The 22,809-nt window shown below is 56.8% G+C and overlaps 1 protein-coding gene across 1 annotated transcript in view; it reads left to right on the forward strand.

Annotated features, from left to right (window-relative positions):
• The first annotated feature begins 1,197 nt into the window (after positions 1-1,197).
• SRRM4 (serine/arginine repetitive matrix 4) overlaps positions 1,198-22,809 on the forward strand; it is a 44,827-nt gene continuing 23,215 nt past the window's right edge. Inside the window, exons 1-2 of the mRNA XM_010574419.1 lie at positions 1,198-1,328; positions 22,556-22,699. Coding sequence (XP_010572721.1) covers positions 1,198-1,328; positions 22,556-22,699 — 275 coding nt within the window. The remainder of the gene's footprint in view (positions 1,329-22,555; positions 22,700-22,809) is intronic.

Consider the following 22,809-nt stretch of genomic DNA (forward strand, 5'->3'; position numbering starts at 1 on the left):
CATCTGGTAGAAGAAGCGTTTTTTTCCTAAAGATGTTTTTATTGTACTCGGTGCAGAGGCTAAGGGAAACAGCACCGCTGCACTTGTGCTGCCCCAGCCCTTCCCTCCCCCTCCTCATGTGCCTGGTCCCAGCAGGTCAAATCCTGCCCTGGAAGGTGAGGAATTGTTTTTTGAGCTGGTTGGGACCCCACTGCAGGGCTTCCCAGCCTGCTGCTGCCCATTGCTGGGTCCAAGAAGCAGCGTGCCCCATCCCTGCCCCTCCACGCCAGTGCCTGTTAAATGGGAAGGAACGGGGAGGGGGAAGAAAAAGGGGATTTCTTCCAAAATCTCCTCCCCATACAGGTCCCAGCATGGACCAGTACAGAGAGGTCTCCATGGCCTCCTGCTGCTTTCTCCCTGGGCTATCCGAGCTGGTGGCTCTAGGCTCTGCCTCTTTCTTCCCCTGTGCCTGGTAAAAAAGCTGGGTGTGGGTAAACACAAAGGCTACTGGTAGCCCGTGTTTGGGGGACGGGGACTTGTGGGGGTCTGGAGGGTTTGTGCCCCGCAAAGGGCAAGACGTGGGGGTGCCCACAATCCGGCAGCGAGCTGAAGGGGTTCCTCGGCCGGGGAAGGTGATGATGGGGATGGAGCAAGGGAGGTCCTGGGGACCACGAAGACACCAGGGTGGAAACGGGTCCTGTGGGTGAGGGTGCTAAACCCCCCCCCGGAGGGTGGGAACCCACCGGAGCCCCCCCAGAGCCATCGAGTCCAGCGTGACCAGCGAGGCAGCCCCTATTCTCCACCGGGAGAAGCCTGGATCCAAGCCCAAGCGGGACCGGCCCGGTTCCTCTCCGGAGCAGCCGGGACAGCCCCCGGGGATGGATCACAGCCCCCGGGGTAGATCTCCCCCCCCACCCGGCTTCCCCGTCTCGGCGGGTCGGGCCGGGCTCCCCGCGGCTCCGGGCGCCGCCGCTGCTGCGGGAGGCGGCACCGGGGAGGGAACGGCGGCCGGGGCCGGCCCCTCTCCCCGCCTCGCCGGCACATAAACGGGAGGCGGGGGCGGGGGGGAACCGCACACCTCCCCGCTAGCCGGGGCAGCGGCAGGTTGGGCTCCCGGGATCGAACAGAATCGAACCGGGACCGGGGCGGGGGGGATGTAGCGCTCAGCATCTGCGGAGAGCGGGTGGGGGGGGGTCTGTGGGAGAGGGGTGGTGGGCCATGGCCAGCGTGCAGCAGGGCGAGAAGCAGCTTTTCGAGAAGTTCTGGCGAGGAACCTTCAAAGCTGTGGCCACGCCGCGACCCGAGAGCATCATCGTGGCCAGCATCACGGCCCGCAAGCCGCTGCCCAGGTAAGGGCTGGCAGGGCATGGCGGGGGGGAGCTCAGGGACACCCCCCCATTCTGCCTCTGGATGGGGGCTGCACCATCCCCATCCTCCTCCCCACTCCCAGTTAGTATCCCCCCATCGTGAGGGTCTGGAGTGTCTCCTCTCCCCACCCCTGGTTAGGGGCTGAAGGACCTGGGGGTGTCCCCCCCCCGCCAGTGCCTGGGGCAGGGGGATGATGGCTGGCTGGGACCCCTCCCCGGGTAGGTGCTGTGCTCCGGAGGGGAGCAGGCTTGGGAAACTTTGGCTCGGTGGTGCTTGGAGCCTGGGAGCTGGCTGCCTCCTGGGGGGAGCAGGGTGGGGGCCTGGAAAGCTCTAGCTGGGCTGTGGAAGGTGGCAGGGGGGGCAGGAGTGGGGGTCATCAGCTAGAAAGTGTGACCGCGTCCATCCCTGCCACGCAGACCCCCGGGACGTGCGTCTTGCTTGTTGTCTTGTCTCTGCATCGCTCCTTCACCAGGGACCTTTGGGAAGCTGATGCCCAGGGAGGGGAAGACCCCCCCCCACCTCCAGCTGGACCAGGGGGGAGGCTGATGCAGCCCAGAGGCTACAGCTGCCCAAGGAGCCGGCACACAGCCACGGACTGGGACAGCTCTGGGGCTGGTGTCCCCCAGGTCCCAAAACCGAGCAGTCTCGGCTTTGCACGTCTGGTGCCTGCCTGCCCTGTCCCTCCTACTCCCAGGGGGGCCGGTGCCCCCCATGTTTGCCAGGGCCAGAGCAATGGCCAAAACCCATGAAACGAGGCGAGGGGGCTGCTGGTACCCACCGAGCCGCTCAGCCGGGCTGTTGCATGGGCAAGGATCCGTGTGGCTTCCTCACAACAACGCGCTCTCTAATTTAGACCAGTTTTATTTTGCTGACTGTCTCAATATTGGTTAAAAATATCCTTGTTGCACTGTTTTTGTAAGGAAAGGAGGCTTTGGCTGGTTCTCCTCTCTCTTTGCTCCATTTCCACTGCTGGCTGCTCCCCACCCGCTGTGGGGAACAACCCAAAGTTTCACGGAGGCAATGGGTCTGTAGAGGAGAGGGGCTCGGTCTGCAGTGGGCTGGGTGTTGGGGGCTCAGCCTGTACTAAAGAGCAGAGAGCTCACAGGGAGCGAGCTGTTTCCAATGCCTCCTGTACTGGTGGAGGCTGTGAGCCGCAGCAGCGACGGGGACGGGGGTCCCGCTGCTTGTGCGATGGGGGTCCCACTGCTCATGCGATGCAGGGGTCGCTTTTGCCCCTTTTCTGATCTCTCTGATTGCCATTAATCAGGGTAGGAAATTGGGAAAGGCATGGCTTAGGCTTCCGAAGGAGAAGAGCAACTCTCGTTTTCACGGGCAGTGTTTGCAGGGTTTCAGCCTTTGTGGGGGAGAGGAACCACGGCGCCTTTCTCCTCCTCTGCATTGAGCTACGGTTGGCACCCGATGGGGCTGTCAGCGGGCTGGGTGCTGGCTCACACGCTCTCTCCTGCCTGAATGTGCTGCTTAAATAGCTTGGAGTTGGAGATGTAATATAGCAACGAATTAGGGCATTGGGGAAATACAGCAAGCCCAAGTACCAGGAGCGATGCATGGCTCTACATGGCAATTTGGATTGCCACGGATATCCTGGTCGGGCAGGGAGCATTTGCGGCTCTGTTAAAAAGTTAACGCACGCGTGTGCCTCTGTTTTGCTGGCAACGCCAGCTCCAGCGGGAGGGGAACCGCCTGTGCCGGGGCCGGGAGCTCTCGGCACATGGCAAAACAGACCCGCCAACTCAGCTTTGCTACGTTTTGCACCTCGGCACCGGCAGATCCTGCGCGACGGGGTCCCCAAGCCGGGGTGTACTCTGCGCAGCCGGTCACGATGCTGCCAGGTCCCGGCGTCGGTGCAGCGCGGTTCCTTTTGTCTCATCGCAGCGTGTGCCGCCGGCCGGGGCCGGGGGACGTTCCCCGTGGTGCAGCCATCTGTGCCGCCGCCTCCGCTACAGGTGTCGAGCGGGGACAGCCCCGGCGGAGCTCGCCCTGGGGTCTGCGGGGCACTCGCTGCGCTTGCTCCTGTCCCTGTGCCACGGAGGGGCTTTGCTTTTTGGTGGGGGCTGAAGCCAAAGGCTGGGGGACCAGAGAAACCGCGGTCCCTGGCTTCTCTCGTCAGGGCTGCCGGCTCGGTTTGCATCACGCGGGGCTCTGCTGGGAGCCTGAGGCTGCTGTCTTGGCAGGATCACACCTATGAGATGCCAGATTTTGCATCCCCAGGGGCCTTGCAGCGGGACCCCATCAGGGTAGGCAGCGATGTCCCCAGCACCCTGAGCTGGCACCAGGTTCGTAGCCCAGCAATAGCCAGAGCTGGCCTCCTGCTCCCCGTCCATGGGCAGAATGGCCCCAAGGCTTGCGGCAGCTCCTCTTGCAGCCGTCTCCGCACCCGGCTCCGCTCTGGGTTTGTTTTTCCTGAAGGTTTTGCTGTGCTGCTGCTGCTTGGATGGGCCTTTCTTCCCTGATGATGCTCCCGGCTAATTTAAGAGCAAACGACTGCGGTGCCAGCAAGCAGAGCGTACCAGAGAGGAGACGGGGAGACCAGTTAGCCAAATGAAAAATTAAGATGACCATCTGGATTTCTGTTTTCTCCCACACTTGACAGCTGCTCCTGTGCAAACGCTGCAGATCTCTGCCCTGGATCCGGCCCCGCGCTTCCCGCAGCGGTGGAGGGGATGGCGTGGTTTCTAGGCCAGCGCTGCCTGTCTCCCCATCAGTTTTGCTGGCTGAGGCTGTGCCCTTGTGGGGTGCCAAGCGGCTCAGCTGCAGCAGGGGGTCCTGCTGGGAACCCCCACAGTGGGCATAGCCCAAATCTATCCCCACAGGGTGCCCTGAGCATGGCTAAGGGCTCAATCCTGCATCCTTGTGGGGCAATGGTGGGGTTTCTGGGGCAGAAGGTGATTTTTTTTTTTTTATTTTTAAATTTTTTTCCCCTCCTTCCCCCCCCTTCCAGCCGGCTCTGCACCCCATCCCTTGCCACCACCTTACTGCTGGTCCTAGAGATAAAGCCTCTTCCATCTAAATTCCCATCAAGCTCTCTGGGAGGTTTGGAGGGTTAAAGCTCTACTAAACCCATGGTTCATCCTGGAACAAAAGAATACATTAATCCCTTCCCTCCCTGTCCTGCTGGAGCTGGGGGGGCTGCGTACTCCGGCCCCCCGACGCAGCTTCATGCCCAGAGCAGGGCTCTGCCAAAGTAAATGGATTATTGACCAGTTTGCAGCGTGAAAGGAAAAACCAAGGTGATGGGGAAAGGGGCATTTCCAATTAACCTTTCCCTACGCAGGGCCTGGCGGGGCTTCGCCGTGCAGCCTGGGGCCGTGCTTTTGCAGCTGGGGGTGAGGGACTCAGTGGTGTGGGGAGGTTAGGCAGGCCTAGGGCTACCCCCATGCTCACCTTTACAGGGGGATTGCTCCAGCACATGCAAAACCCCAGGGTGGGATTTGAGGATGGGGTCGGGGACAGGGACCCCCCACCCTGCCCCAAGCGCCTCCACTGAGCGGGGGTGCCCTTGTTCCCTCTCGCTGGTCCATAAGGATGCTGCGATCCCCACTCGACAGCTGCTGGAAGGGGCTTTGGCTCTTGTGAACTAAAAATGCTCTTTAAACCTCCCGTGACAAGGTGCCACCGGTCTCTGCCCAGCCTTTGGGGACGGGTATCACCATCACACTGTAGCCCTGTCCCCACAACCGGGGTCCCCTTTCCTCCCTCTTGGCTGGGCTTTTGCCTGCATCTCTTCCCTGGCCGTGACCTCGGCTGCGGTGTGGTAGCTGGGAGCCCCTTCGCACTCGGCAGGCTGACTTCTCCCAGCGCTGCTCCGTTTTTCATCAGCACCCTTCTGCTGGGGAACCTGCACATGCCAGGAGCAGCCAGGCTGGGAGATGCTCCAGGGTCCCCCAGGGACCCAGAGCCAGTGCCAGTCTGGGGGCTTGTGGGATGCTTTTGGGGGTGTTTGTGTTCCCCACTCCTACACTACCAGCCATGGCAGTGTGGCACAGGCTACCCCGTCCCAGCACCCCCAAACTGAGCTGAAATCCACTTCTACGTGAAAAGCGAGGGTGCTGCTGAGGCTGGAGGCTGCAGGTGCCCGTATCAGCTCCTGGGGCAGCCGGTGATGCCGGGTGAGCACCGGCGGTGCTGGGAGAAAGGAGGCTCCTGCATCCCTCCCTGCCAGATGGTCTAAGTGGGTCACATCAGGGCAGTGCAGGGGATTTGTGCTTTAACCCTTAATCCCCCAGGATGCACTCTGCACGGAGGCAGGGGGGAGGGATGTGTTGCTGAAGTGGGATTAAGCGCAGTTTTGCTGCCTGGTTTACCATCGCGGGTGATCTTGGAGACGGGTCTGGGCGCTGCTGCAGCAAACCTGCTGGGACAAGGGTGGCAGCGGGTGTCCCCCCCCAAGGCTACGCTGGGACCGGGCAGGAGCAGCCATGGCACTGTAGTGCCAGGGGGTCAGAGTACCCCCAGAAAGGGCAGAAGGCGGCTGCAATTCCCCCATGGGCTTTGCAGTGATTTTTGGCCCAGCAGAGAGTCCCTGATGGGCTGGGGACCAGCTCTCTCCCATCCTGACCTCTGGCTTCCCAGCCACGTTTTGATGGCCCTGAACCCCGTTCGTCCCCAGCAGGCTGGCGGCCCCCAGGCATCGGGATGTGCCGCTGGGGAAGAAGCTTCCGCTGGTGGCCTCGTCGTGCCCATGGCCCCCCGCTCCCGTTAATCCTCCCCCTTGTTGGTCGGGCATCTGCTCTGCGGGAAGAGGCGACGGCAGGGCCGGCCGCGCCAGCCGCCTGGCTGCCATCTGCTCCCTCCTGCTCCCAATGAGCCCAAGCGCTAATGAGCCCGTGGCCCCGGCCCAAGAGGGGGGGAGAGGGGCTTGAAAAGAAAAGCAGAGGGGGAGAAGAAAAGCCCCTTCCTCAGAGGGGCCGTCAATAGGGAGGCTTTTGTCTGCCCCTGCCCTCCAGCTCCAGCTGGACTGCGGGAGCAGGGAGAGCTAATTAGGCAGATTGGGAGCTGCTGGGAGGCTGGGGGGAGCAGAGTGAGGGGCAGAGCTGGGGATGCCTGCGAGACCCCCTCCCTGCTGCTCACAGAGCCTTCATCTTCCTCCTCCTCCTTCCTCCCGGCCCCCATCCATCTGCCCCTCTGCTCGACCAGTGCTGGGGACTGTGTCCCTGTTGGCCTCTCTGGTGGGGTGGGGGACATCTCTGTCCCCAGAGAGGTGGCCCTGCTGGCACATGGGTGGGATGGACCCATACCAGGTTGGGTGGGATGCAGTGAGCGCCGGGCAGCACAGCCGGGCTTAGCACCTATGGGCGCCTTAGCCAGGCGACCTGTGCATCAGCATGGGATGGTGTACAAACACCTAAGGATTTGGGGAAAGGGGCCTTTGGAAGCCCCCACAGGAGCCCCAAGCTCATGGACAGGGACTTCTTAGAGACTTTGGCTACCCCCCAAAAGTACCACTTCTGCCTGCTGTGCCCCTGCTGCAGTCATGTGGGGTTTTGTCACCTTCACCTAAAAGCTCCCAAAAGCGGATGTAGGGCTGAGGGTTGTCCCCAGACCAGTGTCGCAGGGACTGGAAACCAGAAGGGCAGTGGGAAACACCGTGGTTTGGAGGACGGGCAATTTCTGACCTGTAGAAGTTTATTTGAGTGCTCTCCTTGGGGCCCAAATCTGGCCCCGTGGCTCCAATTCCCTCACTCACCAGCAAGAACACCGGCAAAACCCAGCCCTCGTTCAGAATTAAGGTCCACGGCATCTCGTGGGGAGATGTGGGGTGCAGCTTTCTCCGAATCTGGGTCTTCCTGCTGCCCCCATCGCTGGGGAGGAGGGAGCCTGCGGTGCCCACGCTGCACCGGGGCAAGCACCGTATCCGATCTCCTCTCCTCATCCTCCTCTTCAGATGAGGGATGGAATCAGGTGGAAGGAAGCAAAAGGGGGGGAATGTCTGCTGGCTGGCCGGAGGATCGTTCTGGAGAAATATTTGATTTTACTCTTGAACAGAGCTTCCCACAGATGCTCCCCCAGCTGCCAGGGAGCCCCTGTGTCTGCAGATGCTGCAGTGGCTCGGCCGTGGATGCTGGATTTGTGGGCGCAGTCCCAGTGGGGTCCGGTACCTTGGGGGGCTGTGCTGGCCATGGGGTCCCCTCCCTGCTGGGCTCAGCACCATCCCAGCACTTGAGTGAGGCTGTTTCAAAGAGGTACCAAAGCGTGGAATAACAGGCCAGGGCAAAATGTGGCAGTTTAGGGTCTTGCGGGGCCGGGGCTGCAAAGCCCTAAATAATAAATAGCAGCGATGACCCTGATGCCCGGGATTGCTAAGGAGCTTCTGCCCACCGGTGGGTCCTGGGCCGCTCTTGTCTCCTTGCTGTCACCATCCTAGCTCCACCATCCAGGGCAGCCTGTCCTGCTGCGGCTTGTCCCCAGAAAGGGGCCCTGCAGACCCCACTTTTGCTGCGTGTGGGGGTCCCCATTCTCCCCTGGCATCTCCAGGCTTGGGAGATTTCTCCTCCCAGAGGGCCATGGCTAGAGCTGAACCCTTCTCTGCTCAGCCCCGTTCCTATCCCTTCCCACATCTCTGTGTCTGGCGGCTAGACCTTTCTATACATACATTTTTCTATAAGATTAAGTTATCAAATGCAAACCCCGCGTCACTGAAATTAAATCATTTCATGCATGACCACCCTTTCCTTTTCTCTTTTTTTTTTTCTCCTTTTCTCCCTGCGGCCACTGAAACCTCTTCATCATTGCAAAGCCTGACCCAGGCCAGCAAATCCCACCTGCGTTTTGGCTGCAGGTGGCACTGGGGCTTTGCCACAGCCCCTGATCCATCTCAAGACCCCAGGGGCTCTTTGCTGTTAGGAAAGCGTGGGTCTGCTGTGACCCACAGTCCTGTCCTGCCCCACGGGAGACCCACACATGGCTCTTAGTCCCCTGGGTCCTACTCTGGCCCCGATTCCCAGCAGTGCCACCAGCTGGAAAACAGAACTGGGTTTGGTGCCCAGATTGGAACCCTTTGGCATTCCCAGCAAAGGGCAGGGAGAAAAGCCAAACCCCAGGAGCCAGTTTGCTTTCGCAGCCCCGCTTGCTGATTTTATCGATGTGTGCAAAGGCGCAGAGGTCGTCATGCCTGAAATCTGGGAAGAGCGGTGGATCCCAGCAGCACAGCATCCATAACAGGGCTTTGGTGTGGTGCAGATGTGGCACGTGCCGGGGGGATGAGCGGGCTGGACCACCACCTCCAGCAGCATGGCCGGGTGCAGTGCCCACGTCTTGGTGCCACCATCGCTTGGCAAAGGGCACGCAACCCTCTGCGGGATGCCGGCTGCTGCAAAACTGGCTTCTCCATCAGCCACTTGAGCCAAAAGTGCTGACAAACACTGGGAGTTTAAAAATAGGCTTTTTTTCACATGTGGTGGGAGCGCTTTCCCTGCCAGTGCAGTGGGGACTGCAGGAAGGGCTTAAAAATAAAAACACCAGCTCTATCAAAAACTCTATTGGTGTTTAAGGCCAGCTGAGATGGATCCCCAGTCTGGAGGCACCAACGTTGGGGCTAACTGCTTCACTGATGACCCATTTGACACTTCATGTTTAATTTATATCTCATCATTAATGGAAGAAGAAACAGCTGCTGCCGCCCAGCCCTGGCTGGGGGCTTTGTCAGGGGCAGAGGTGGGAGTGGGGGCACTGGGGAGACCATCTCCTCATTTGCCCCTAAGTGGGTACCTGGGTGGGCAGAGGGGTCAGGGACAGTGTGGGCAGGATCCTGCTGCCTGCGGGGTTGCTCTGCTCTCTCCTCCAGTCCCGCTTTCTCCCTGGGGGCAGGGGAGGCTGCGATGTGCTGGTACGTGCTGCAAAGACCTTTGGGCTGGGGTCAGATGCCCATCACGTATGCAGGTGGCCGAAAATGCTCTGAGACACACAGGCCATGATGAGAAAACAGGTTTTCTCCGCCACTAATACCAAATTCCAGCAGCGCATCATCCTGGTGGAACTTGACGGCACTGGCAATGGGCTGGTTGTATTGAATTTATCTCCATGCCCGCGTGCGCTTGGGACCGCATGTGTTGGGGTGTGACTGGAAGAGAGACGGGGAGGAGGCTGTGATTTTAGCTACATTAGTGTCAGGATGAAAAATTATCTATTGCCCAGCAAGAGAAATATTTTTGCATTATGAGAGATTTCACAGTTAAAGACCACCTGCTGAATTAATCTGCAGGTCACCTGGAGCTGCCGTATAACCAACCACCCACCAAAGCAGTGCAGATATAACACCAATGTATAATAGCATGTAAATATATCATAACTTATTCTCCTCTGCTCCATCATCTGCAGCCAGTGGAGCAGTCCTACTCTGGTGGAGCGGGCATGGCCACAGCCATGGCATACTGAGTGCCGGAGGCAGTCAGTGTTTTGGGCTGATTTCCCCCAAGGCTGGTGGTTTAACTCTGGGAACCTATTGTCTATAAAGCATTTGTCCCCCTCAAATCCCCCCTGCTTTGATCAGAGCAAGGCCAGGTTTGTTATGATCGGGGAGAAGCAAGACAAGTGGGTTCAGCACTGCTTCTTCCAAGGGATGGGGTTTTTATTTGCCAAAAAACTCCAAAATCAGGAACATATAGGAAAAGAACCCAAAGCAACAAATCAGCCCAGTTTTGCCTGCCACGTGGGATGAGCTCTGTGGTTATCTCCCTGCCGCAGCCACCTGCCCCGTCCCTGCCTTTGTCTGCCCATCAGCCACGCGTTGGCCAAGTTAATGAAGGACAATGGTGCAGGGTCACCAGAGCAGAGAGGCAAGCGGATAACGTGTGCTGAGGAACAAAGGGAGCCACTGGTTAATGACCGAGATGGGGGTATTTTGCAGCCTGACCTGCCGGGGAGTGGTGGAGCGCACGGGCCGTCTGCCCGGGTGTGCCCCGTGCCTCCTAATTGGGGATGGATGTGATCTCCTGGTGACCTCCCCTGGCCCTGTGTCCCCAGACCCTGGCTGCCCTGGGGGATCCCTGTGGGGGTCTGAGCTCTGCAGGACACAGGACATGTTGGCTGCTTCTCCCCCAGAATCCCAGGGCAGCCCCGGCTGCAGGGACTCCGTTGTCCATTCTGTCCGACGGCTGGAGAAGTCATTGCCACAGTTTTGGACCGGTCCTTGTACTCTCCCAAACATTTCCCATGTGTGGTTCAGGAGCCAGTGCAGGTGAAGAATGTCCTTCAGATGTTTTGGAGGGCTTTTTGGATGTTTTGGAGAGTCCAGGCTGGCAGATGCAGCTGTTTCATGCTCCAGGCACATCTCTGCCCTCAGGTGTGCTGGGGCCATGTGGCTGTGGCCCCATCAGAACATGGAGCATCTTAGCACCTGCAGGGACAGAGCTAAAGGCACAACGCCAGCAGCACGTGCCAGTGGCAGGTTTGGCTCCCGCTATTTCGTGCCTCGTGGCAGTATTTACTGCCCATTGCCCTCAGGGGCTTCCCAGAAGTGTTTTTTCCACCCACAGCCCCAGTTTCCCCATCCTTATCCCTCTGAGCAGGTTCGGATGCTCAAGGGCAGGCACTCAGCATGGGAGCTGCCACCATGGGGACGGGTGGGTTAATTTTGCGGTGGAGACTCGTGGGCCAAAGAGCTGGCTGACGGCTCTGCTGGGCTGCGAATGCCACCGAAGGCACGTTCATCCCTGATTAATGGAAACTGAAAAGCAGGATTCTGAGGACCCGCGGCTCCCCTGCCCCCTCCCTGCCGCGGGCTGCCGCTGCCAACCCTCGCCCTCCACTGCTGCTGGGTTTGTCCTGCGTGAAGCAGGGGACAGCGGGTCTCACCTTGCCTTTCCACGGCAGAAAAGCAGGCAGCGAAGCCCACGGCCGCAGCCTGCACCCTGCCTGCAGAGCTGGCGCTAGAACACGGCCACTGCCCCGCTCCCCCCCACTCGCCCTCCCCACTGTGTCGGTATTGATTTGACCTGAACTCCCTTTAATGTGCTGTGATTTCTTTCAATTAGGCTTTGAGCGAGGCCTCTGCAGCGTTCGATAGTCAGCCCCAGCATGGTGCCTGGACCAGGATGGTCCAGAGGGAGAGGCTTGGGGATGCTCCCGCATCCCTGACAAGAGCATCCCTCCATGTCCTATTTTCCCCATGTCCCATGAGGATAATCCCACTGCTTAAAGCTTGCTCCTTGTTCCCTCTGCATTTCCTAGCTCTTTCCGTCCCTTGAACTGGTGGCTTTGCTACCCCAGCCCATAGGACAGTTTTGCCGCATTGTTAGCTGGTTCACCTTCCTAATTTAGACAAGCACCAGACCTGCGTGGTCACCCCTGCTCTGTGCAGGAGCAGCCCCGCTGCAAACTGGAGCTGAACCGAACCTGAGCAACCCTCATCTTCCCATCCCCAGCAAAGCCGCCTTGCTTTCCCCTTTCTCCTTGGTGGCTGTCATCTCCTCGGGGACGTACTTAGCTGAGTCGGGGCTTGGTGTCACATTGTTTCCGGCAAACTAATGGGCAGAGTGCTTGTTTTCAGAGATAGTATAGAGCAGAAATCCCTGCACTTCATCTCCAGCTGCAATTACCGAAGCCAAGTCGATGCGGTTGATGGTAATAGGATGGTAACACTGTCTGAATTTGTATTTAATGCTGATTCCAAGGGTCTATAATTTTCATCAGCACCACATGACTTTTTATAGAACAGAAAAATGTGAGAACAGTTAATGAGCTGTAATTCTGGAGAGCTTCTGCCTTGATTGGGACTAATTATTTTCTTTATAAAAATAATTAACAATCCATACAACCTATACAGTGAAAGGCATGTGGCATTAATTAAACCACGCGGTATTTTCAATGCACCTTTATCTCCCCTTTCCCAGCACACCCCAAATACACGGTGGCATTGCACTGCAGAAAGCCAAGCTGGGCACAAGCTCGCATCGGGGCGAGGGCTCATGCAGAGCGAAAAGGGCAAGTCCTGAGCGAGAGGGCTGCATCCAAATCCTATCTCCTCAGCCTCCTGGCCCTGCACGTACCATAAAAATCCTCATTTGGGTAGGAAAGGCTGTTTTGGCTAGAATAAGGTGATGGTTTTCATGCGTAGGCTATCCGTGATGGTTGCGGAGGGGACGTTGGGGATGTCTCTGCTGTTTTGGCTGAAAAGCAGCCGGCGGGACCGCGGGGCGGTGGCAGTGCAGGGGTCTGTTCTGGGTGCTGTTGCTTGCCGTAGGGCATCGGGATATCCCAAAACTGAGGTGGCTGCTTTGCACAGGCCAAGCCCTTGTTCTTCGGCGCTCTGAGATCCTGGGACAAGTCCCAGGCAAATGTGCCCCAGCACCGATAGCGCGCGGGTCTGTGCATGCTTAGACACACACTTACATAACATATAATTGTTAACAAGACTAATTCCTCTATTTTCCTGGAGGTATTCTGAGAACTAATGAATATATTTGCATAATCTTGATTTTGTTTATGAATAATTCTGGATTATCCAAATGTGAATAACACCAGGGCTTTGCCGTTCTAGATTGCCTTTCAACTGAGGATAGCAAAGCATTTTACAAATATTAGTTCAGCCTCACAAATCCCAGCAAGCAATAAAATTATTATCACACCCAATTAAAGGTGGATGTGCCGAAAAGTGAAATGATTCTCTCCAGCCCCTCCTGGCAGGGTCTGCCATAAGGCCCAGGAGCCCAGGCACCCACTTACCTCCTCCAAACCTTCCCCCTAGGGAGCAGCAAGCTGATAAATATCCTCGCCTTTCTTTTTTGGGATGATTTAAAACATCAGAGTTGCAGAGTGGTGTGGATGGCTGGGGACAAGACCTGGGAGCAGAGAAGGAGGTTTCTTTCTGGCTCTGACCCCCAAACAGCCCTGGGTGCTGCAGCACCAAGCACCCCAGTGCCTGCCATGTGGCAGGCTTGGCATGGCCATACCAACCTCTCCCTCCTCAGAGCACAGAGAGAGGAGAAAAGGCCCTGTCTTCCCTCCACAAACTCTCATTAACTTAAAACCCCCTCACCAGTCCTTTCCGGGCAGCTGGCAAGACCACCGAAGTGCTTCCCATGGGACCAGGGTGTGTTACAGGGAAGGAGGATTGGAGTCCAACCAAACCCTCGCACCCATGAAGCTGCAATTTGGGAATTTCTCAGCTCAGCTGACATAGGAGATGCGATACAGGGAGGCAAAGGGTGCTTCTGGCCATAAAAATCCCCTGGCAGCATGTAGCGGGGGGTTGAAGCCCGCTTGCCACCGCACTTCCTGGGCTGGGAACATTACAGGCTCGTGTCTCCAGCAGGAGAAATCTGTTCCTTAATTCCTTTCCGCAGGAGCTAATTGCTGCCCACGCATCCCCGCACAGGGACATCTGCTCCTCGCGGCGGCGCTGAGCCCTCCCGGCCCCGTGTGGCCCTGGCAGCGCGGCCCTGGGCATCGTGGCAGGATGGATGTTCAGGAGACAAGTCCGAAACGGGACGATGTCCAGGGACCCCCCTCTCACCAGTCCCCCCAAGTGCAGCAGACTGGCTGCCATTCACAGGTTGGCAGAAAATGTTATTCTCAGCTAAGCCTGGCAGCCCCACGGGGCAGAGCAGCACCAGTGCTACCCCGCTCAGGTGATGCTCCTGGACACCCAGCTTGGGGACACCCGTTCAGATGCACCCACAGGTCTGTCCTGGGTGGGGGTTGAGCATTTTTTTTAGCATCGGAGTCGTTTCAAGCTGAGCTCTTGGGATTGCTGTTCGTTAGCTGCAGGCAGGCATGCATGCCTGTGTCCCAGCACAGGGGGTGGTTTATTAATGGAGCGCGGTGACCTGAATGTCCCAGTCCCCAGCCTGGATGCATGGGGTGGCTGTCTTCTCCATGGTCTCCCCGTCAACATCAACCAGAGTCGTTCCCAGGACAGCTCCGCAGGCAGGTGGCAGCTGCGTGAACAGGTTGGCGTTTTGGAGTTATCTGAGTATTGGGACATCCCATGTGTTTTCCCCTCTTCCTCCAGTGGCAATTCAAAAAAAAAGCAAATTAAAGGAGAGGAGGAAAAAGCTTTATGTGAGCAGCAAAGGGAGCATTGCTGCTTCAAGTGGATCTTCTCCAGCCGTCTTCTCCTTGCTGCTTCCAACGTGCCTTATTACTAATTCATTTTTAAAGTGGCTTCTCAGCACTCCCAGGAGCTCCTGGTAACTGTGCGCTTACAATCCCTTATTTGATTAAAATTTAACGAGCTGTGTTATTGGCAAATACACTATTTCACTGCTGTTCGCCATGCCAAACGGCATAGGTTTTGGACAAAGGAGGGAATCAGCACATCGCAGAGAGCGCCTGTAATGACCGAGCACCGTGATGTGGCATCCGACGGCCTGGCCCTGCCATCGCTTGGCAGCACGCAGGATGGCTTCCTCGCTAAAGAGCAAGCCCAGGCCTGCTGGGAGGATAGCGATCTCCAAAAAATTCCGGATTAACCTGTGCGAGGGACCGGAATCTTGTATGCAAGCATGGTCCCATCCGTAGCAGGCAGCACTGAAGTAAGGCACTGCTGGGGGGGGCTTGGCTTGAACTCGGGGTGCTGCGGTGACACAGGGGACATTCCGTGGTGCAGGGGGGGGTTGGCACTGTGCAGCCCATTAGGCACAAAGGTGCTTTCCAGCCTGACCACATTGCAGACAGTGGCAAAGCGCTTCTTTTCTGGGACATCCTTCAGTTTGTTTTTTTTTAATAAAACCCTCCTGAAACATTAAGCATTATCTCCTGGTGCTCCTCGGCTTCTAGCTCCCAGTGTTGTGTCGGGAATTTCCCAGCCACAGCCACTGGGCTCCCTCCCGGCCCGCGGTCCTGACCTTCGCCCGGCATGGTTTTGCCCTGCGCTGCTCATGGGTGAGCGATTAATGAGAAATTTGAGCTCAGATCCAGACTTTTCCTAATTGCAAGATCTGCGCGGGCTGCTTAGGGTTGCCCCCGTGCCTGGCTGTCAGCTCTGCCCCCTTCACTGGGGACCAGTTGCCCCCATGGCCGCTCCAGACTCCTGTGGGGGATGATGGCAGGGAAGGGGTCTGGGAGTGCAGTTTGTGGCCGGTGTCCTGGTTAAACCACGACAGCCGGCCAGGAGGAGAGTGGCCATGGGGCTATGGCAGGGTTTAGTATAAGCTCTCAGTCCCAGTCCCTCCTCAGACCAGTCCCTGCCATGCCAGGGTCACTCAGGAGCTTGGAGTCCCCCAAAACGTGGATCAGGGATGTGCAGGATTGCTGTGCCGTGGTACAGCATGGCAATGTCGGCACTTTCGGCTGCGTTTGCTGGTGCCAGGGACAGCCAAGGCTCCTTCTTTCCTATTCCCTGATTGAGGAGAAAACTGGCTCCGTTACAGGCGTGGGAACCTCCAGGGTATTTGTCTAAGGAGGAGGATTTAAGGATAGGAAAGGCACAGGATGTCCCCCTGAGAGCAAGCCTGGCCTGGCAGTGTGCAGGTGCTGACGGGCACAAAGCACCGCAGGGACCTTCGAGCCGGCAGCGTGGGAGGCACAAGATGCAGCAGAAACCGCTCGAGATGGGGCAGCGGTCCAGGTTTCCTTTAGAAACACTAGGACCGCGTGCCATATTCCTCCGGTTTATCTCTGCTGTCGCTGGCAGGCGTTCGGCGGAGCCATCCCGGTTTGCTGGGCAGCGAAGGGAAGCTGACGCCGAGCCCCGCAAGGCAGCCAGGTGCTCAGGAAGGAAGGGGGACGGGGGTCCCGGTTCCCCGGGGGGAGGAGGACACCCAACTGTGGGCAGCAGGGAGAAGCCGTGCTCGCCTTTGTGCCTGACCCTACCTAAGAAAGACGGTCCACGGGAGCATCGCTTTCCCTCGTGGAGTTTTACGCTCCGCCAGAGCCATCCATCCCGTGCCGCGCAGCGGGAGCCGCCGCCGCCGCCAGCTGGTGCCCGGGACAGAGCCCTCCCCGTGGGCTGCCACCGCACAGTGTCCCCCGAAGCATCTGGCACTGACCCTGCACCGCTACCGGGGCCTCTTCCAGCAGGGAAGCTCCTCTGTTCTGATTCAACCATGCATAGCAAATCAACTGCTGGAAAATAAAGAGCCAAGCTGCTTTTTTTTGGCCCGGGATGCGATAAGAGCGGTCGTTAAATCTTTCTGGAGTCCGAGAAGCAAAAGGAGACGCTGCTGTGTACAGGCTTGCAGCAGGACGCAGGGTTCCTGGGAGCAGGAGGGGGAGGCAAGTCGTGGCTGGCAAAAATTGGATGAAAAATGTATATTACAGAATTGTATTTCTCTTCTGTGTTTAAACTGCCGCAAGAAAACCACGCGCATTTCTGCAGCTGGTGCCTCTGCTGATGCACAGGAAAAATAGTGGCGAGAAGATTAAAATTGAACTGGCTTGAAGTCTATGTAATCAGGGAAAATATCTCGGTTATTTGCTATTATAATTTTCAATAACAAACTGCAGGGCTCCTGCCGCACTAATAATAACGGTTTGAATGAGGTGGGGAAAGAACCTGCCATGGGGTGTTTGTGTGTGTGTGTTTGTGGGAAGCACTTACAATTTTTCCCATCTCCTAATTTTGAAGAGGTATTTTTAGTGCATATTTCAAAGAGATTTATGTAAACAAATCTGCTGGAGTTTTTGCTTGGAAATGTCTTTACAACCATCTTTTCTGCCCCCTCCCTCTCCCGGGACAAAGGAACGGTTCGACCATTTTCTTTTTCAATCAGATGAGCAAAGCCAGAGAGCAAGAGAGAAAATAAAAGTGTCATTTTGCCAGCGCCAAAAGGCTTCTCAGCCCGAAGTGGTGGATTTTAGAAACCCCGGGAGCAGCTCAGTCCACTGGGGCCAAGAGCCCAAGGCAGTAGCGCATCGGAGGTGGCCGTGGCAGAGAGCCGCAGGGATGCGGGAGAGCGGGGACCTCAACCCGCCGCCTGCCTCCTCCTGCACAGCCAAAACCTCCAGGTGAGGAAAGGAGAGGAAAGGTGAGATATTCGATCATGTGTCCACCCACTTTTTCCCACGTTACTCAGGAGAACCAGCGAGAGCATCCCTGGTGTGAGGGGCTGCGGGCGCAGGAGTTTCTCCTGCTTCCCCTCGGGGCGGTGCGCCTGCCACCGACCCCATGTGCTTTCACGGGCTGATGTTCCCAGTCCCCTGGCGAGGCATCCATCATTGGTTTAATGGCAGTGAAACATTCACGACTAATAGGATCATCAGAGATGCTTTAACCTTTTTCATTTTCGGGGCTCCGGTTGGCTGGAGCCGCTCCTATGTTTTCAGTGGGGGCTGTAGAGATGATGGGAATGTGTAGCCAGCGAGGGCTGAAAAGGGTAAGGTAGTCAAGTTTCTGAATTGGCTTTCCCAGATACTCTGTTCCGAGCTTGGAAATGCTGTCAGTGCAGGTCTGCCAAGTGCAGTCAGTGCTCGGGGCCTCCGAAGTGCTTGTGTATGCGGCCGGGTGCATCCAGCACCCAACCCAGCTGCATGTGCAAAGTAAAATAAATGATTAAAAAAAAAAAAAGGCTTGGTTAGCATGATCTGGCCCCAGCGTGCTTACGCTGCTGCTTCCAAAGCAGCTGAAAAGGGCAGAGGGGCTGTGGCAAGGCCACCGAGGGCTGGGACTGCTGGAGCCCATCCTGCGGAGGCGAGGGACGATGCTGCTGCGGGTAGGCAGATGGCCTGGTAGCAGGGTCTGGCAGCTGAAAGGTCACTAGGAAGGCAATTTTCCTGCTTTTCTCTCCTCTCGAGAAGAGGAGCTGAGTTACCGCAGGCGAAAAGGATGATTGATGAAAGCTTTGTGGCAGGAGACTGCTGCGGGGCCAGGGCAGAGGAGCTCGGCTGGGACGCAGGAGCCTGCAGGCAGGGGAAGGCAGCTGCCCGGCCCCGGCAGCACGCAGGGATCTCAAGTGCACACCAAACCCCCCCCGACTGCACGTCACTGCGGGACCGGGGGGGACGGGTGTCATTGGGTCTAGCTCCCGGTGAAGCGTGTGTCACCAAGTGCCACATTTCATGGCCCGCTGAGATGGCACTTGGCCGTGGCACCGAGCGCGGCGGCCCAGGATGGAGGAACGGGGATGGTTTCTGAGTTAGGTCTGCTCCCTGAGGCAGCGAATACCTTGTGCTTTTGCCTCGTCCTCTGTGAAGGCTGCCAGGATCCATCTGTGGGCAGGAAGGGCAGTGCAATCCTGTGGGAGCTAATGGGGAGGGGGGATATTTCCCCATGGATGGGCTGGTTCAAGCCCCCACGACTCACCCGTGGGGCTCACCCACAGCTCTGGACGCCACAGCATGTCTTTAACAACTTCCATGAGGGGTCTTTGCTGAGCCCAGCACATCTCCCGTGTCTTGCAAACATGGGAGTTTGCAAGGTCTTGCATTTTCCTTGGCCTCTGCAGAGAAGTGGCCTTATCCTGCCACCCATGTGCACGGCCACCTCTGGCTCCGGTATGACAACCAGTGCAAAAGCCTCCCGCCGATCCTGTCAGTGACTTTCTACCTTTCCCCAGCAAACAGTGATGTCCAGTCCCAAAGGGAGCTGTTGCGGCGTGCAGGGGCCGCAGCGTGGTTAACCGGCCTCCTTGGAACCACTACAAACTGGAGGTGACGTGCCAGCCCCCCCGGGAAGGGAGGAAGGATGGGGTGGCATCTGGCAATGGGGCTCCGCGGGGCGCTGCCGGCAGCAGGGAGCCCAGTGGGATTCAGAAACATGATGTGCGTTTGGGAAAGGCTGGTGGGAAGCGGTTCAAGCTTTGCAGAAATAAACAGGGCCCCCACACACACACCTCAGGGCAGGCTGCCATCACCTGCCCCATTCTCTTCCAAATGGCCATAGTGTTTTATAGTGGTTTCACCCCCCTTTAAATTAGGAATATTTGGGTTCTTTCCCACCAGTGACATTTTCTGCAACATTTCTATTAGGGTAGCTATAGATCATTTCCCTCTGCTGTCAACACATTCTGTTAGGGAAGGAAAATATGGGAGAGCCCAAATCTGATACCAAAATGCGGAGGTGAGCTGGCTGGGTTGTAAAAAGCAGTGAAAGGCTTGGGCTGGTGGGAGAGGCGAGAGCCCTGCGTGCCTGCTGCTTCCCTTCCAGCCACTGAAAAGCTGGCAAAAATTGCCATGAGCCCAAAAAACCCCTCCTGGACTGGAGACTGCTATGAAGGGAAGGGACAAGGTGAGCCATCCATGGTGGGAGGTTGCACAGGGCATGTTTTGCTCTGAGCTGGCTGCAGGCAGCCCGGCGGGTGCCCTGCCGTGTGAGGTCTCCCCATTAGGAGTAGGGATGCTGCTTTTGGACAGGTCTGATGGATAGGCTGGATTTCTGCATGGGAAAAAGAAAGAAAAAAGAAAAATAAGTGCAAGCAATCGAATTGTCTAATGGAAATGGAGAAACTTGGAGGGCAGGCAGGACAGGTGGGCAGCTGCCTTGTCCTGGCCCGGCTGCCCATGGCCAGAAGTGCATCCTCAGGGACAGACATGCAACCCATACGTTGGGCAGAGAGGCTGTGGTCCTCGCTCCAATGGTGGAGCACTGTTGCCCCCCAGCAGGGCAAACCCTGGGCATCCTTCCTGCCTCCTCTTCCTCCTGCCTGCTCCAGCACATGTCTCTGTGGGCTCCAGCAAAGCACCCACAGAGGCTTTCTCCTTTCTGCTGCAGGTGGGGACCGGCAGGGGAAGGTGTGATAATCCTCTTCATTGAGGCCACAGTAACTGTTCACTCCAAACTGCAAGCACTTTTATATCAGTCATGAAAGACAGGAAAGACAACAACAAAAAAAATGGGTTTATATATATATTCAATCAATGTCTATGGAACTTAACACAAGGGGATTACCAGCCAGTTTAGAGCATTAGTGACTCTCAGCATTCATCAGAGGAGACCATTTGGTTGAATTGAAGCCAGCCTTTGATGGAATTGGAGAATAATTATTTCCATCAATAATTACTTCCAAGCCCAGGAGAAAGGGTTCCTAGCGCGTTTCAGGACAGTATTTTTTGGTTGCCTCAAGGCCAATATGTTTTAACCCCAGGACCTGAAAATCCCATTAGTGGGAGCGGAGGCTGGGGTGACGGGGACATCACCGGCCGTGGCCGGGTCCCTCCTGCAAGGTAGTGGTGCCCCAGCATGCCGCCAGTCCGGGGAAGAACCCTCCCGCCTCCACTGCTGGAGCTGGTCCAGCCCAGACTTTGCACAGGTCATTAATTTGGGGACATTTTTAATGGATCCTAATGATTGAGCCTCAGAAGACTGTTCTTAAAAGGGGTTCCGGAAAGGCCACGAGCTAATTAGCTCACACAAAGAAAGCAATTAACCATGTAGCTTCCCAGATGGTTAAAAATAACATAGATGTTGGGAAGTGACTGGGGGATTTATTACAAGCAGAGTAATAGATTTTTCAAGCCAGAGGGACCATCACGTCCTGCATGTCCTGGGCCAGAAATATTTCACCCAGCTTCCCCACACTGATCCCTGTTGCTTGTATTTGGCTGATGCGCATCCTTAAATGCTCAGGCATTACAAATCGGCCTCCAAGAAGGAGTCAGCTATTAGAGAAAGTGGGAATTTGTTGAGAGAGAAAACACAGGTGAAAAGAGAAGGGTGACCCTTCTTCTGCAGGTGCTCCTGTGCCAACTCCAGCCCCAAACAGTGTTGCTCATGGCTGGGGCAGGCAGCGGGATGTTCCCTGGGGCATGCAAACCTCTGGCCATGCCTAACAGGGCTAATGTGCCATTTTAGCATCGCATCGCTCTTTAACCACCCTCTTGCCCCCCCATTTAACTCCCCAGATGTGCAGCATGCACCTGGCCCCAGCCCTTGTTCCTATTCCCACAGCCTACGTGTGATGGCTGTGATGGTCTCTGCAGCCAAAACACTCTCCCAGTATCCCTGAGCCACTGTGTTTGCGGGGCTGGCAGGGGGACATCCCAATCTCTCCCTGCTCCGGTGGGGTCCACATGGCCCGGGGGCTTTGGCGTGCTGTTTTCCGAAGGGAGGAGGTAGGTCAGGTGGCAGACACAGCAGTGGATCCTTGCAGAGCTGACCTGGGGATGGCTAAACTCCAAAGCAACACCCACAACCTGTTCCTGACATTGGCTTCAAAATGATAATGGGAAGAAATGGGGACACTTTCACTGCCACCGGAGCCCAACCCACCACTGGTACCACCCCGCAGCCAGGTTGGGCTTGGACATGCCGATGCTTGCTTTATTTATTTGAATGATATTCTGGAAGACATCGAAACCATAGTGTTCTCGGTGCCCCTGCTGGGTATGGTTTATGGCTTTCCATTAATCTTTCAGTTCTTTGAAATAAACATCTGCAGGGCCTGGAAGCCTATTTACTTTCCTCCCAAGTGTCTGAGCTCAGGCTCATTTGGGTTTGTTTTCTCCATTTGGCTTCTTTTCTCTATTTCAACTCACCCTGTCCCAGCCTCACGTTTCTTGGAGACCTCTCACCCCAGGCTTTCCCTGCTCTGGCTCTGCTCCTAGCCAACTCTCATGGTCTCCCCAGGACTCTTGCAGGCACCTGCCTGGCCCATGTGGTTCCCTTTAGCTCTGCTGGGCTGTCCCAGGTTCTCCAGTTTGGGCTTTCAGCAGGACCAGGTGTGTTTACTGGCCCAGCACCCTATTTGCAGGAGATGGGAAGAGGACTTTTCCCTAGCTGCTAAAAGTTTGCTTCCACTTGAGTGCTGGCAAGGGTGATAGGATGAGGATGTGTGGCAAGATATTAGTAATGCAATAGCAGGTTTGGAGAATGGCATTTGAAATGCAAAAGCTTTTTTTTTTTTCCTATCAGAGTGCAACACCAGTGCTACCTCTGCAGAGCTGGTAAGCTAAAACCCATAACACAGAGGAAGATGTCTAGGGGTGCTGGTCTGATTAGCTACCATTGCCTCTTTCTGTTGCATTGGATCCGGACCCTGTGCTGTCCCTGCAGTATGGGGCTGTTCAGCTGCTCCTTGGCTGCACGATGCTCCTGGCATCTCTGCCTGAAAGCTGAGCACAGCGTGCCCATGCTGGGGCGCAGCTTGGCTTGGAAATGAGGGCTTTCCGGAGCCTTGTAGGACTATTTCCCACCATGGTGCTGAGCACCATGGGCTCAGGAGGCCTGAGAGCAACCTGCAGCTCTCCTTGACAGCAGCACGGGTCCTACCTGTGGAAAGGAAAGGGGATTCCCCAGTATATGGGAAACCTTCAGCCAACAAGCCCAGCTGAATGGACAGTCCTTTATTGCTCTCTTTCTCTCTTCTCACTCCTGTAGCGGGACACTCAGCTGCCTGTCGTACCCTGCGGAGGACAGACGTTCCGAAAAGCTGAGTGGTCGTGCAGTCAAGGAGAGCTCCACCACCAATGGCTGTGCAAAAGGGAAGGAGAGACGAGACCATGCTCACCGCAGGTCACACAGGTAGGAGCCAGGGCTGTGAGCGGGGTCACCTCGAAGCAGGGGGATGGCAGAGGAGGTGTCTGTGACTGTTTACCCGGCTCCTCTGGGGGTCTGTGAGAGCTGGGGATGGC

Source organism: Haliaeetus leucocephalus, unplaced genomic scaffold (genome assembly GCF_000737465.1).
Source record: "Haliaeetus leucocephalus isolate CR32 unplaced genomic scaffold, Haliaeetus_leucocephalus-4.0 Scaffold13, whole genome shotgun sequence".
In the NCBI taxonomy this organism is placed as follows: Eukaryota; Metazoa; Chordata; class Aves; order Accipitriformes; family Accipitridae; genus Haliaeetus; species Haliaeetus leucocephalus.